This window comes from Cercospora beticola, chromosome 7 (assembly GCF_033473495.1).
Source record: "Cercospora beticola chromosome 7, complete sequence".
Lineage (NCBI taxonomy): Eukaryota > Fungi > Ascomycota > Dothideomycetes > Mycosphaerellales > Mycosphaerellaceae > Cercospora > Cercospora beticola.
The window spans coordinates 2,298,957-2,313,598 of record NC_088941.1 but is presented as its reverse complement, the minus strand read 5'-3'; the positions used below and the strand labels follow the sequence as shown (position 1 = coordinate 2,313,598).

Genomic DNA, 14,642 nt, shown 5'->3' with positions numbered 1-14,642 from the left:
ATCCCGCTCTCTCCAATGCTTCTCGCTCATTCGTACATGTCTTACAAGTACAATCCTTCGGGCTCACCCTCCGTCTTGGTCTTCAGCACACTCTCTCTTGCAGCACGGAAATCAGCCATGTTGACTCTCATTCTCCGCTCTCTCAGCGCCAGGAGACCAGCCTCGGAGCAAATGGCACGGATATCCGCACCGCTCAGATCGTCCTTCTGGCTGATGAACTCATCCAGCTCGACATCTTCAGCCAGATTCATCTTGCCGGTGTGAAGCGTGAAGATCTTCTTCTTGGTGTTCTGGTCGGGGTTCTCGAACAAGATCTTACGATCGATACGGCCAGGACGGATCAGCGCAGGATCGAGGGTTTCAATCTTGTTTGTAGCCATGATGACTTTGACATCTCCTCGGTCGTCGAAACCGTCGAGTTGATTCAGCAGTTCCAGCATGGTTCGCTGAATTTCACGCTCTCCTCCACTCGTGCTCTCGTATCGCTTCGTTCCAATAGCGTCGATTTCATCGATGAAGACAATCGAGGGAGCGTTCTCGGCCGCAACTTGGAAAAGCTGTCGCACCAATCGAGGACCGTCTCCGAGGTATTTCTGGATCAGTTCTGAGCCGACAATGCGCAGGAATGTGGCAGATGTTTGGTTGGCGACGGCTTTGGCGAGCAGCGTCTTTCCTGTTCCTGGCGCACCGTACAGAATCACACCCTTCGGTGGCTTGATACCCATCTCTTCGTACAGCTCCGGATGTAGTAGAGGCAGCTCGACGGCCTCTCGCACTTCCTGGATCTGTGTCTCGAGTCCTCCAATATCCGCGTATGATTCTGTAGGCGCCTTATCCAATTTCATCACCGAGACTGCGGGATCTGCATCGTCTGTGAGCACACCAACAACTGACACGCTCTTGTGATGCAGCAGGATGGATGCGCCCGGTTCGAGGAGATCCTTATCGACAAAGGACATGATGGAGACGTAGTATTCGGGACCGGTGGCGGAGGAGACAATGGCGTGGTCATCATCGATGAGCTCTTCCAAGTTTCCGACGCCCATCGGAGAGCCACGCATATCATCGACACGACTCCGCTCGTCGGCGTTTCTATCCTCGCCCTCGCCGCTGGCAGGAGCACTCTTCTCGTTTGCCGTCTTCGCCTTCCGTATCCGCTCTTGGTTCTCGACGAACTCTTCCTCCAGCAGTAGATGATCGTGCACGCGTTGCATGCGCAGGTATCGGAGTTTGCATCGCGCGGTCGGGTAGACGGTGGGCAGTTTGGCAGCGGCGTTTGGTCCGGCCTGCTTCTTCTTCTTGCGGCCGATGCGCGTGGTTGGCTGTGGCGGCGGCTCGTACTTGGGCTTATCCTTCTTGTCTCCCTTCTTCTTATCACCGTCACCCGGAGGTCCGCCGGGGCCACCGAGGCCGGATTGGTTCTGACCCTACCGTCGCTGTGAGCAGGTGTTTCATCAGTTGTTGCATGTGCAGGTGGCGCATACCATTGTCGGTCACTCCCGTAACGGTGTGTGTATCAGTGAGGGTGATAGTGGCGGTGTGGACGGCGGAGAAGGTGTTGGCGGAGGGTGGTAGTGGATGGCGATGGTGTTGTGATGATGATGATGGAGCTGTGGTTGGAGGTGGAAGCTGGAGCACCGTGACGAAGCACGCGCGTGCCTGGCTTTGCTGAGCTCATCAGTCACGCCTCGACACAGCTCCACCACAACCACCAACTTCCATCTTCATCTCTCCCTTTCGCCAGACTCCAACACATCTTCGCAGATCTGACCGATCTGATCTGCAACACCCGATCTCGCCAGTGAATACCGCACCGAGACATCTTGCCTCAGTCAGATTAAAGAGTGCACCTTCCCGCCTCCGCCTCCGCCTCTTTCCCCGCCGAACTCGCCATTTCTGAGCCTCTCAAGAGGCAACCAGACTCGACCTCAAACCTCACACGACTCTGCAATCGCAGTCTCGACACGAGTCACGATACCGTCTGCTGCCCACCCAGCATGGCCGCCAACCGCAATCGCCGCGTGCAAAAAGAGATCAACGACATCACCAACGACAAGCAAGCCGGTATTCGCCTGACCTTCCCGCAGGACGGCGACCTTACGCACTTCAAGGGCCACTTCGTCGGACCTCCAGACACACCGTATGAGGGCGGGAAATACGAAGTAGATATCAAAATCGGCAATGAATATCCTTTCAAGCCGCCGACCATGCGTTTCATCACCAAAATCTGGCACCCGAATGTTTCCTCACAAACCGGAGCAATCTGTCTCGATACACTAGGCACCGCCTGGTCACCTGTCCTCACACTCAAAAGCGCTCTGATCAGTCTGCAAAGTCTACTGAGTTCACCAGAACCCAAAGACCCGCAAGATGCTGAGGTGGCTAGCATGTTGCTGACTCGGCCGGATGAGTTCAAACACGTTGCGAGAGAGTGGGCAATAAGATATGCTCAAGCTCCTCCGCCAAAGCCTGGGACAGGCAAGAGTGGAGCCAGCAGTTCGAAGGACGACGATGAGGCAGAGGAGAAGAGGCGGAAGGCGTCAGATGACAAGGAGGAGAAGCGGAAGAAGGAAGCCGCGAGGGTGGCCAGTTATCGTGGTTTCAACGAGAGATTAGTGAATCAATTTACTGAAATGGGATTTGGTGTCGAACAGGTTGTTGCAGCGTTCGAGTGGGCCGGCATCGATAAGGCCGATGGCGAGTTCTACCAGCTGGAGGAGGAGTACATGGGCGATATCATGGCGAGGTTGTTTGGAGAGGCTGAATGAGCTGGGCGGGGGTGAAGGCGAGATTGTGCATGACCGTGCCACGGCGAGCAAATGGACGAGGGATCGTGCGCCAATGGTGGTCCTTTGCCTCTTTCGCCTGGAGAAATCTGCTCCACTGCGCATATCCCCTGGAATGGCCACATTGAGCTTGCGAGGACTTGCAGCATCACATGGACGCCGAGCTGTGGAATATCAGCCCTAAATGCCTCTTTCGCACAGCACTTATCGACACACACGGATCCTGGCCAGCGACGTCCTCTACAACCTTTTACCACCCCCGCTCCAAGCGATCCCCTGCTTTTTTCCTTTTGCTCCAACATAGCGAAGGCGTTTGGGAAAGGAATACTTCTATGAACTTGCTATGCATGAAATGACGAGAAGAAATGAACGAAATGAGAATCAGATGAAATGGTGGAATGCATCGATAGTTGCTGTAGATGAGATATGGAGAAATGGTAGCAACCCCTTGGGAGACGTTGACCGCGAAGAAGAATGATTTTGGTCTGTGCTGTCTTTTTCGACCTTCCCGCTGATGCTTTTGCCTGAGTCGTTAAGAGCCCGAACTCTATGTTGAGCGCTCACGACGCTTTACGAGCTATAATGGCACAACAGAGGGTTGCAATCCAGAAGGGTCTGTGTTGAGCTGGTCTGAACTGGTCAAACCCGTGTGTGTTGGAGGGACGTCCATATTTGGAATGCTGGACTAGGGGCTTCGAGCGAGAGGCATATTACGGCAACAAGGTGGTGTGCGCGAAAGACTTTTGGTTCTCATTTATTCTGGGTACGATATGCCCCTCTCGTGGAGATGAAGACTCGCGCTACTGCTCCATTGCAGAACGACCTCCTGCTTGGTGGCTCCTGTTCCATGACCTGTCGAGCTCGACGACATTTTGTCCCCCTGACGTCTCCTCCTTCCAGCCTGTGCAGCCTCTGACTGTGTTTCTGCTGGAGACCCTCTCATACTTCTGAACCATGTCTCCACCCACTCTTAGGATGCAACTGCCGCTTCTTTGCATTCTGTTCCTTCTCGACAGCCCAAACCCAATTCCACCACTCACCCGTCGTCTTCTTCAGCTCTGCGGCCAACTCCTTCTCGGACTCCTCCCACGACTTCCTCTGGGCGCTCATGATGGCCCGCTGCGAAGTGATTCCTCGATTCCCTCTTACCTTCCGCGGTCGCTCCAATTCTCGTTGCCACTTTCTCTCCATTTGTGCCTTCTCCTGCTTGATCTCTTCTAGCTTAGTTCGCATGTTTCCCTTCGCCACTCGGATGGCATCGATGTGTTGGAATAACTGAAGGAACAGAACGAAGACGTAGCCCAAAGTCTCATCTCCTCGCAGATACCAGCTCAACTCGATCCTCCCCATGTCCCAATTGAGATCCCAAGGCCGGTCTTCGCGTCTGACCCTCAGTATCAGTGGAAGAGAGTCTTTGGCATTGCAGATCTTGATGTTCCTCCAGCTCGCATCTGGAGTCTTCCAGCCTTGGGGCAGGTCCGCTATGGTTTGATCGAAGCAGCTCGATTCTTCCGTCCAGTACTGCCCGCAAACCCGAATGAAGAACAGTCTTGCTCCTGTGTCCTTGTGTACATCAAGGGACTCCCAGTCCCAGACCCGGCCTTGCAATTGCCATTGGTGCCATCGTAGTAGCCGGATTGGCCCATTGTTCTTCAGCTTGTCCAAAATGGTGAAGAGCGGGTTGTGGAAAGGAAGGAGTTCCCGAGTGCCAGGTGGCAACCTCTCCAACTTCTCGTTAGCGTACGGCAGAAGATGCATGAGACGCTTCAGTTTTGCTGAGCCATTGATAGTGCTGTGGAAGTCTTTGTTGACGCATTGCAAACTGAACAGACGCCAGGCGATCGATGTTGCTCGAGTCGAGGACAAAGAAGTGCTTGACTGCAGCTGGTGGACCTGGGGGACCTCGTCGGAGGCAGCGAATAAGAGAATTTGCTCGAGGAGCTCGGGAATGCTGAAGACCCTCAGCGCGGCACGATCAAGCGGAGGACGGCTGACTCCAGCCCGCGACTTTGCCTTCCTTGGAAGACTGACCCTCGGTGGGAGGGCCTGTTTGATGTTCGACAACTTCCCCGCCATGTTGGTTCCTTTGTCTGGACTTGTTGTCGTTGTTGAGAAACAGAAAGGGTCTACAGTGGAGACTCGAAGAAGGTGTTGAACGAAAGTATATAGGCTGGGGACAAAACAATGGACAACAGTTGTTCACTCCTTCTCGCTCCACCTGCTCCTCGTTCACCGGCTCCATTCTCATTCACTCCGGGTTCACTTCGGGCATAGAGCAGCCAAGTGCCTTGAAGAACGGACTAAAGTTCCGTTGTATAAGTCGTGCTGTCAGTTTCGTAGATTGATGGGATACGAATGGCATTCTCCGTCATGTATAAGAACTCATTGGTGAGGACTCGCGCTACTGCTGGTGGCTCTACTCTGTCATCTTCTAATGTGCTTGCCTTCCCGCTCAAGCATGCAGCTCCTAGCAGCAAAACCCCACGGAAGGCATCTCGTGCTCGTCAAATTATTCTCTCCACCGACCCTTGCTCCTTACGACTCCTGTGCAGTACCCGAGCCCTGCTTCTTGTGAAACTTCTCATCCTGCTCTCTCAATACTGCACTCTTCCACGACTCCCATTCTTCATTCAGTCCCTTCTCCTCTGCCAAGATCTCATCCTCGCGTTCGATCCACAGGGCCTTTTGCTCTTCCACCATGGCGTAGTGGGTTTTTTCAGTGCCAGCCTTTCGGGCTTCCTTCAGATTATCCAGCCATTCGTCCTGGGTGTCCCACTTCTCATCCTCCAACGACTCTCGCTTCACTTCGATCTCCAGCGTCGCCGCTCGCCGCTTATGCCTCTCTTGGAAGAGTTCGTGGAATAGGTCAAACAGGTAGCCCAAGGTGTCCTCCCCTTGAAGCAGACACGGCACATAGATTCTGCTGATGTCCTCAGGGAGAGCTGTCCGCCAGCTATCTTGCTCGATTGTGAGTGTCAGCGGTACCGCCTCTACTGCGTTGCAGACCTTGATCTTTCGCCAGCTAGCCTCCGGGTTTAGCCAGCCTTGAGGGAGCGCCGCCAGAACCTCTTCAAAACGACCTTTGACCGGAGAATAGTCGGATCCATGCATCAGAATGGTCGGTCTTGGAATGCCAGAATCCAGTTCGGCCTGTGGCAGCCAGTAGGGCAGGAGATCCCAATCTAGCAGATCTTCGGTGATACTCTTGTCCTTTATCTTATGCAGTAGCCAGAAGATAGGCTCATGGTACGGGAGCGCGAGCCGAAGATCTGCTGTCAGCGCCTGTAAGTGGTGGTTTTTATGCGGCGCGAGAAACATGAGACGCTTAAGCTTGATCGAGCCATTTATGGTGCCGTAGAAGTCTTTGTTTACGCGCTGGAGGAGAAAGAAATGGGGTCTGGGGTCCAAAGTGCCGGCCGGCCTGTGACTAAGGGGCAAGTAGTTGGGTCCGGAGATTCGATCCTGAGCCGTAAGCAACAAGATTTGCTCGAGTAGTTCAGTAGTGCCGAAGACTTTCGTCGCAGCAATTCCATCGCCAGGAGTAGTATTGTCAGGAGCAGTACTCGCAGACGAAGTGTTGCTGAGTAAAGCTTGATCGAGTCCGGCCCCGTCGGTTTCAGCACGAGACGTTGTCTTGATAGTCTTGTTCATTCTCTCGCGCTGCGCCTTTTTACTTGACGCCTTCCGCGCCATGTTGGTCAATTCGATTGGAACAGTGGTGTTGTGCAAAAGGTTGAGAGTGGTGAGTTTGGAAAGAATGTGTGCCAGCGGCTGAGTCAAGAAGTCAAGTGTTCCTTGCTGGGCCGGAGTTCAAGCACTCATTCACTGTCACATGCCCCACCTGCTCCGTTCTTTCACTCGTGCCGTTCTCATTCACCCCAGCAGCATCTCAGATAGGGAGCTGTGGGCTTTGTGAAGAGTCGCTCGGATCTCCGTACCTGCCGGCACAGTATAGCCTGTACTGTCAGCCTTGTAAGCTCGCCAGATACAGATAGCATTATTTGTTATATATCGAGAATTGTTATATACCAGGCGTCTCGCCCATATAATTTGCGAAGTCGGCAGTTGTCATATGAATGAAGAGCTCCGGGTGTGGTGTCGAACATAAGGTCGATATCAGTAGATGCATAATGAGAATCAATCCTTGGAGCTTGATAATCGCTGTAAAAAGCAAAAGACAACCAAGGAAGGAACCGTGCAAGCTGTCATGAGCTCATTGTTACATTTCAACGCAATATGTGTACTCTGGCTTCCATTGTAAAGGCTTGCCAGTCGTGCGTTTTCGGCACCGTCCTCAACTACTGCCATGATGCTTGACCATTTCGCACATGACTTGCTCATGCTTGCTCAAAGCCTCTTCCGTCCCTGCTCTGACCTCTGCTTCTGCTCTCCAGTGTCAACAGCTGCCTTTAACGCTGATTTGAATACCTTGCTAAGCCCCTACGACTCTTTTCTGTCCTTTTGCAATTCCTTGTTCGCTTCCTGTCTCTTTTCGACAGCGAGCTTCCACTGTTCAAGGACAGGCTCGAGTTTCTTCAGCTGAGTTCCAACGTCAACGTCACGTAAGCCCCAGAAGCTTTCTCGGTGCTGCCAAAAAGACTCTCCACCCTCCTCGTCTGATTCTCCATATGCGTCGTACCACTCGCCTTCTACATCTGCTTGAAGCTGCTCCCATTTGCGTTCGATCTCTCTGGCCACCGCTCGCCGATCGGCGACGAGGCGGAGTAACCTGCTGAGCATTTCGAACACATAGCCTAGAGTCTCGTCCCCTTTGAGCTTCCAAGAGATGTCTAGACGGCCAAACCTGGAAAAGAGTGACAACGGGAGACCTTCGTCCTGTTCCATAATCTTAAGCGTCAGGGGCACCATATCTCTGGAGTTGCATACTTTGATCTTTTTCCAGCTTGCTTCAGCGTTCCACCAGCCTTTCGGCATCATGGACATGGCCCTCGAGTACATTTTCTTCTCGTCGGGCACATCCTCCATTAGTTTGATTGTGACAGTGGTAACTCCAGATTCGGGGTCTGTCTGAACCATGCGGCTACTGTTGTAGTTCCAGTGAAGAAGGCAATTGTCTGTATTGTTGTCCAGCTTATCCAAGATCGAGAACAGTGGCGTGTGGTATGGTACCAAGTCTTGGCGAGCAGCATCGGATGTTCTTAGAACCGGATTGCCGTATGGCGCCAGAAAGATAAGGCGCTTGAGTTTCGTCGACTCTTTGATTGTAGCACGAAAGACCTTGTTCACGCTCTGTAGACTGAAGAGACAGACTCCACCCCGCGAATTTCTTCGAGCAGAGCCAGGCATTGGACTTAGCTTGAGCATGGAATTATCGTAGCGCAGGCGCTCTGGCATTTGCTCAGCGATGGCACAGAGCAGAATGTGTTCCAGGAGTTCGGTAATGCTGAAGACTTTCATTGCGACATCGCCATTCACAGGGCGCCTCAGGTGGTTCGCACTCCGCGCCTCGAGCACGTTGATAGCAGTCGCACTCTCTGCCATGTTGTCGTTTGATGATACTTGTAGCGTGGGTGCGGTAATGGATGTCGCTTCTGGAGAGTGGCTCAAATCTGGCACCTGATTTGCCAACACCTCGTTTTGTCTGTGTTGAGTGTGCACAACGTGGGCATGCAGCGCGATTGCGACGCCGTTGTGAGTGTGAGGTTGCGGTGGTTGCCTGTTCACGAAGGGGGACAATGTCAGTGGCGCGACCGTTGCTTTCTAGTGCGCCTCACTTCCTTCACTTCACTTACTCCCCGCCCCCATCCTCACTGGCTCCAGCGGGGGTGTTCAGCGTGAGAAGCGGGTGAACTTCGCGAATGATGCCACTCATATCTTGCCGCAAAACGTCTCGACACTCGTGGGAAGTGAGCCCGAGATATGATAGTTCTTCAGATAAAACGATTCTTGACCGCACAAGCTGTGGGGGAGGCTGGCTTAGCAGAAGCGCGTTTAAGCAGCAGGAAGAACCAACGTTATTTCTGCAGGCAAGAGCAAAGATTGGGCATCATGAACGCCAAAGCAGGCACCCTAAATCTCATCACAGAAGCTCAATGCAGGAGCTCTCGAAATCGGCAACAATTTTTCCTGACTAGCAATCATGATCCATGACTCCATCTGAGCTGAGAGCTGTAGAGTTCGGCGAATTAGAGATGTTGATCAAACGTCCTACGAGACTGCAGAAGTGGCCAGCAGACAAGGAGCAAGTCAATGATCGTGGGAAAGGAGAACTAGGTTTGTACGAGTTAATTTTTGCCATTCCCAACGCACTTTCCTGAGCTACTCAAACCTCATGCCGAGGTGAGGACCTCCTCTCGTGGGCGACTATAGCTTTGTACAACACTTGCGACTTGTTTGACGACCAGAAGCTGAGAAAACAGCCGCGTACTCATGCAAATCTCCGGTTCCACTCATCCAATGCTACCTCTGCAGCCCTCCATCTATAACTTGCATCTTTCAGTTACCAACGACAAGCAATCGATGGTGCAATACCGAATTATCCTGCTCGGACGAAGCTGGCTCGCGCTTGACACTGAGTTCCCATTCGTTCACTGCTGACTTCAGCTTCTCCCGCTCAGCTTCCAGTTCATGCACGCGCTTCGATGTCAGTTCCTTCCGGACTGGCTGCTGAGCCCACCAGACCGCGTGCGGGCTCATATACTTGCCTGCGGCCCGATAGTGACCCTGGAATCTAGCCCTGGCTTCGGCCATGTTGGTCTTCCATTGCCGCTCGATAATTCGAACCGCGAATCGTGTCTCGTCGATGAGCTGCAGGAGTTTGCCAAAGCGATCGAATATGTAGCCGAGACTCTCGTCGCCGTGCAGATCCCATGCAAGATTGGCTTTGTATGAAGTTGTTCCTTCAACGTAATGGAAGTAGGAGATACTGACGGTCAATGAGACGAGCTTTTTAGCATTGCAGACTTGAATCTGTCGCCAGTTCGCTTCGGGGTACCACCATCCTGGTGCTAGCTTCGAGGTCGCCTCCTCGTACAGACTCTTGTCTTGTCCGACGACGTTCCGAATGTCAACGTTCAAATGCGTGGTCAGATCGTCGGCACCTACCAGGTTGAAGCGGTTGTACTGCCAGTCCCAACCCAGTAGACCGTTCCAGCTGTTCTCGTGCAACTTGTCCAACAAAGCGAAGAATGGCGTATGGAATGGCAAAAGGGCTTTGCGTGCCGTAGATGATGCGTGCAGGTCCTTATTGGGATATGGTGCAAGATACATCAGCCGCTTGAGCTTCACAGAGCCATTGATTGTGGCGTGAAAATCTTTCTTTACGCGCTGAAGACTGAACATGCAGGTCCCTCCGCGAGATTCTTTAGCCGAGCCAGGCATAGGGCTAAGCTTGAGGGTTTGGCTCCTGCTATCGTCGCTGGCTGGAGTCTGGCCGGAAGCTGCGAACAGCAGGATCTGCTCCAGGAGCTCGGGGACGCTGTATACGCGCATGGCCGCGTCGATATCTGCAGCGCGCTTCTTGCTCCCAGTCATGACGGCGACGCGCCTCGTGTAGGCTGGCGTGGCGTTTGACTTCTTTCTGGCCATGTTGCAACTTGCAGAAAGCGTTGTGGCGTTCGAGGAAGATTGTGGTTGCTTTTGGTGACTCGAAACCAGCAGTGTCTGCCGGCCTATCTGTTCAAACTTCCAAACTACTTGCTTGTGGAGATGGAATGTCTAAGTGTCGTGGAAGAAGACGTGTGACTTTGGCGAAAAGATGTTGCCTAAGTGTCATGGTTGCCTGCATTAATGGGAAAGTCACGTCGGGCCGCTCAACATTCACTCAGCTTCACTTCCATCACGTGTCTGGTTCCGCCCACGTGACTCGTCGCCTTCCACCCTGTTGTTCTCGAAGCAAAGGCTAAAAGTTGAGTCCAGGTTTCTCTGCAAAGATCCATATCTATTGCTATAGTCTCCTGAAAAGGAAGCATATCTTGGAATCGACGGAAGGCACAATGTAGGCAGGTGCTTCTGCTCCGTAGAATGTTCCACCTACCACAGTCATACCAACTACATTGTCCATTTCAAGACTCTAATGTCATTTGAGGGGCGTCTAGAGGAGCACAGCGCTCTCGCATGCCTTCGTCCTCGACGGGCGCCACCGTCCCCAACCCTTCCAGCTACCATGTTCTTGTACTTGCTCAATGTGTTCAACTTCCTGCTTCCACCATCGCGATTACTTTCCATTAATCTTTCGTACCTTCCGCACAGCCTGCTCGCTTCTGACCTTGTTTTTCCACTCCACAAGTTCAGCATCCAAATCCTCTAGCGCTGCCTCGGCTGCTTTGCTACGCTGGGAACGGAAATCTTGGCCCGCGTTCGAATCATCAAAATAATGATCTGCCACATGCTTTCGTTTGCTCTTCAGCTGTATCTGCTTCTTAGACCACCACTCCTTCTTCGCAATCACCTCCTGTTCCCCCGCCTTTTGGTACACTTGTCGAATCGCTTCAAACCGGGTAGCCATATGATTGAAGAACCAACGGATGAGATCGTAAGCGTAACCCAAGGTATCGCTTTCGCGGAACCTCCATCCCACCGTCACGAAGCCGATGTCCTTCATATGATCCTGTTGCACAAACTGTGTCATGATTCCGGGCATGAACGGCAAAGGCACTTTCGCGTTGCAAATCTTGATCTTCCTCCAACTTGCTTCAGGATAGTTCCAGGGGCTCGTGGCATGCGGAATCGCTCGCTTATAGGCGCTGGTTTCAGGAGGTTGATTATGGAATTTGATGTCCAGTATCGTCTCACGGGTCTTCGAGTGCTTGTGAACGTAGCTCGGGCTTGTGATGTTGTACTTCAGCAGTCGTTCTCCGGCATTCAATTCTAGCATCTCGAGGATCCATAGAAAAGGCGTGTGGAACGGCATTAGGTTGTTCTTAGCTCTTGCAACTCTCTCCAGCTCCTCATTGCTGGTAGGAGCGAGAAGGATAAGGCGCATGAGCTTTGGGGAGCCTACAATGCCGCCGTAAAAGGACTTGTTGACTCGCTGCAACTGGAAGAGACAAACGCCACCACGGGATTCCCGAGCTGATCCTGGCATTAGAGGGAACTTGAGCTTGGTAAGATCGTCCTTCTCATAGTTGAGCACCTGTTCGGCGACGGCGAACAACAAGATGTGCTCCGGAAGCTCGGGAACACCGAAGACCCTTGTTGCAGCATCACCAGTCGTGGCACGAGACTGGAACTTCGGCACCTTGCTGGCTTTTCGCTTTTGGATGCGTGCGCGTTTTGCCATGTCGAAGTGGTGGAGGCAAAGCCGAGTCTTGTCAGATTTGCCTAGAATTGGTTGGGCAGGTCAAAGAAGTCAAGAACGAAGTACTCGGTCGGTTTGCCGGTGAAAGACTCTTGCAATTCGACAAAGAGAAGCGCCACCGATGAGAAAGAGTAGAGGGTTGTCGGTAATCTGTTGAGTGTAGCGGGGTTGTTGCCGGCTGGAAAGCAACAAGATATTTGAACACTAGTGTATTCACCTCTACGTCACCCCACTTGCTCCACATGCTGACTCGAGCAACGTTATTCACTCCGTTGCCCTGCTCAGTGATGGTGAGAGGTTAAAGCAGGTGAGATGTTTGAGCATCTGACTGTTGACGCCTTTGCCGGTGTTTCGGACTAGTCAGCATTTATCTCACCAGGTCTTAAGAAAAGCATTGGTGGTTCCATTTCCACCGTCCTGCCCATGAACACACGCACACCATATTGTATATAGTAATGTGTTGAAGGGTAAGAGGACTGCTGTTGCGCAGTATACATAAAGCAATGTCGTTCCATATACAGAGGGTCTCAAGGAGAGTTGTTAGCTAGAACGATTTACAGCAAAGTGGCCAGAAGGATAATGTGCTCCTAATCTGTAAGAGTCAACATCAGGCACAAATAGCAATCAAAGAGAACACCCGTGACTTTGTTGCAGGTGTTTTTCATGCGATGTAGATGGACCGACAGGACACTGTAACAATCATCTCTGTTTGACAAACTTACATTCTTGACTCTGGCTTGAGTCAGGGATGGAACATTAGACTCGCAAATCGCAGCAGCTTTGGCCACATCGGGCGTCCATGACTGCAATTAGATTGCTCACATAGAATAGAGGTCAGGAGTTGGAGGCGACGGAGGGAATTTCAAGGGGCAAACAATAGTGCCATGGACCAACTTACCCCTCGGTTTGACAATCGTAACAGCTTGACCTTGCATTGACAGATATCTGCAAATTTCATGCGTCCCTACCCGTCAGTATCGCTCGCCAGGGTGTTGCAAGATCACACGCAAAAGTCTCAGACTTCGAGCGATTCGGAAGCAGAGCGTAGAATGCGTGGAATGATTGTGACACTGTATGGTTCTTTGCACTGACCATTCGAGGCCCGTCTCATATAGAGGTCACGGTATCGTAGAAGTGGATTTGTAACTAACTCAGCGTCTTCGTCTCTTTCGACCACTAGAATCTGTGGACACATCTGCGTCCTCGTGTCCCTTTTCGACGTAACTGACTGGATCTTTCTTCTGTGATTACTCCAGTTCGCAACTGGTATCACCATCGTCAGGCCATAAGCTTCGAACCTTTGCCTTAGTTTCGTAATCCGGCACCTTTCCACATCGCTCAAAGAAAGGACTCACAGAATGCAGATGCTTTACCGGTCTAAGATCGATCTCTGGTTTTCTCAACCTCTCCTTTGCCGTGCTTCAGCGCTTCACCAAAGGCTTGTGCCAGCTCATCTCTCTCCTTTGTCTGCTTCTGCTCCAGGAGACGCTGCTCTTCTTCGTGGTCGAGGTTCATGGAGTGTTTCTTGGCGTAGTACTGGCTCAGAGTAGCCATGAAGCCATCGAAAAGATTGAAGAGATGCTCCAACGTGTCGTCTTTGTCCAAAGCGAAAGTGATGGAGAATGGCGGTATTTCGTCGTTCGCGTGGTACGGACCGTAGAAGAGACGCAAGTTGAGAGGGGAGGGCACCTTTGCGTTGCAAACTTTGATTTTTCGCCAGCTTGCCTCAGGGTTACTCCAGCCTTTTCGCAATCTTCCAATAGTACGGTCGTAAGGCGTTATGTGCGGGCTGAAGAGATCTTTGAACATCTTCCAAGCCGGCGACGCGATGCCATCAACGACCTCGAATTCATCGAAATCATCAAATTCGACGGTATGATCGGCGTCGGAAAGACGCATGATGCTCATGAGAGAAAGAATAGGCTTATGCAACGGCAAAAGGCTGTCGGAGTCCATGCTAAGCGCGGCGTTGTCCTGTGGCGCAAGGAACATGAGTTGTTTGAGCTTGTTTGAGCCTTGTATAGTGTGCCGGAAGGCTGTGCTGACCCGCTGAATACGGTACAGGCAGATGCCGCCCTTCCAGAGATAGCCGCATGCTGGCATCGGCCACATTTTCAGGTCCCAGTCTCTAAAGGGGCCGAGAGGATACTGATCGTCCACAGCCTGCAGCAAGATCTCTTCCAGCAGCTCGGGCACTGCGAAAACCTTTGCGGCAGCATCGCCAGTGTAGTCTCGTGGCAAGGGGGTGTCGATAGCCGTCTCCATCTCCGTTACGGTGGAGGTGAGTTAGGAAATGCTCGAGCTTGATGAACGATTGACAGGCCGAGCTGTCTCCGGTTCAGATCTTGTCGCAACAGCTGTGATCGCTAGATGGAAGAGACACGTAATCAATTGCCGCCCTCCAGAGAGGCAGAGTGGTGCAGTGACGCTTTGCGGTAGTAGTAACGATCTGGTCGAGTGTTACCGACAATTTGGAGTGTGAAGTCGGTGAAAGTGTGTCGAGTAGGTTGAACTTGTTGCAAGTGCCTGTGGAGGTGATGGCTGTGCCTGCCGTACTCACCAATCAGCCCCACTCTCCCTGCCCGCTGATATGCTCT

At 52.3% G+C, this 14,642-nt stretch overlaps 8 protein-coding genes across 8 annotated transcripts; 1 reads left to right on the top strand and 7 right to left on the bottom strand.

Moving 5' to 3' along the window:
• Positions 1-41: 41 nt before the first annotated feature.
• Positions 42-1,487, bottom strand: MTS2 (26S protease regulatory subunit; the record flags this gene model as incomplete). The annotated part of the gene is made up of 2 exons (XM_065603366.1): positions 42-1,427; positions 1,485-1,487. 2 exons carry the CDS (start codon positions 1,485-1,487, stop codon positions 42-44), a joined length of 1,389 nt encoding a protein of 462 aa, XP_065459438.1.
• Positions 1,488-1,997: 510 nt separating this feature from the next.
• On the top strand, positions 1,998-2,768 carry RHO25_011134 (uncharacterized protein; the record flags this gene model as incomplete). The annotated part of the gene is made up of 1 exon (XM_023601994.2): positions 1,998-2,768. The coding sequence occupies one exon, from the start codon at positions 1,998-2,000 to the stop codon at positions 2,766-2,768; it is 771 nt and encodes a 256-aa protein (XP_023451571.1).
• Positions 2,769-3,725: 957 nt separating this feature from the next.
• RHO25_011133 (uncharacterized protein) lies at positions 3,726-4,862 on the bottom strand (the record flags this gene model as incomplete). Its single annotated transcript, XM_023601995.1, has 1 exon — positions 3,726-4,862. The coding sequence occupies one exon, from the start codon at positions 4,860-4,862 to the stop codon at positions 3,726-3,728; it is 1,137 nt and encodes a 378-aa protein (XP_023451272.1).
• Positions 4,863-5,321: 459 nt separating this feature from the next.
• RHO25_011132 (uncharacterized protein) lies at positions 5,322-6,479 on the bottom strand (the record flags this gene model as incomplete). Its single annotated transcript, XM_023601996.1, has 1 exon — positions 5,322-6,479. One exon carries the CDS (start codon positions 6,477-6,479, stop codon positions 5,322-5,324), a length of 1,158 nt encoding a protein of 385 aa, XP_023451273.1.
• Positions 6,480-7,226: 747 nt separating this feature from the next.
• On the bottom strand, positions 7,227-8,619 carry RHO25_011131 (uncharacterized protein; the record flags this gene model as incomplete). Its single annotated transcript, XM_023601997.1, has 2 exons — positions 7,227-8,463; positions 8,540-8,619. 2 exons carry the CDS (start codon positions 8,617-8,619, stop codon positions 7,227-7,229), a joined length of 1,317 nt encoding a protein of 438 aa, XP_023451270.1.
• A 623-nt stretch (positions 8,620-9,242) lies between these two features.
• RHO25_011130 (uncharacterized protein) lies at positions 9,243-10,280 on the bottom strand (the record flags this gene model as incomplete). The annotated part of the gene is made up of 1 exon (XM_023601998.2): positions 9,243-10,280. One exon carries the CDS (start codon positions 10,278-10,280, stop codon positions 9,243-9,245), a length of 1,038 nt encoding a protein of 345 aa, XP_023451271.2.
• A 682-nt stretch (positions 10,281-10,962) lies between these two features.
• Positions 10,963-12,027, bottom strand: RHO25_011129 (uncharacterized protein; the record flags this gene model as incomplete). Its single annotated transcript, XM_023601999.1, has 1 exon — positions 10,963-12,027. One exon carries the CDS (start codon positions 12,025-12,027, stop codon positions 10,963-10,965), a length of 1,065 nt encoding a protein of 354 aa, XP_023451269.1.
• Positions 12,028-13,422: 1,395 nt separating this feature from the next.
• RHO25_011128 (uncharacterized protein) lies at positions 13,423-14,310 on the bottom strand (the record flags this gene model as incomplete). Its single annotated transcript, XM_023602000.1, has 1 exon — positions 13,423-14,310. One exon carries the CDS (start codon positions 14,308-14,310, stop codon positions 13,423-13,425), a length of 888 nt encoding a protein of 295 aa, XP_023450781.1.
• Between the last annotated feature and the right edge of the window lie 332 nt (positions 14,311-14,642).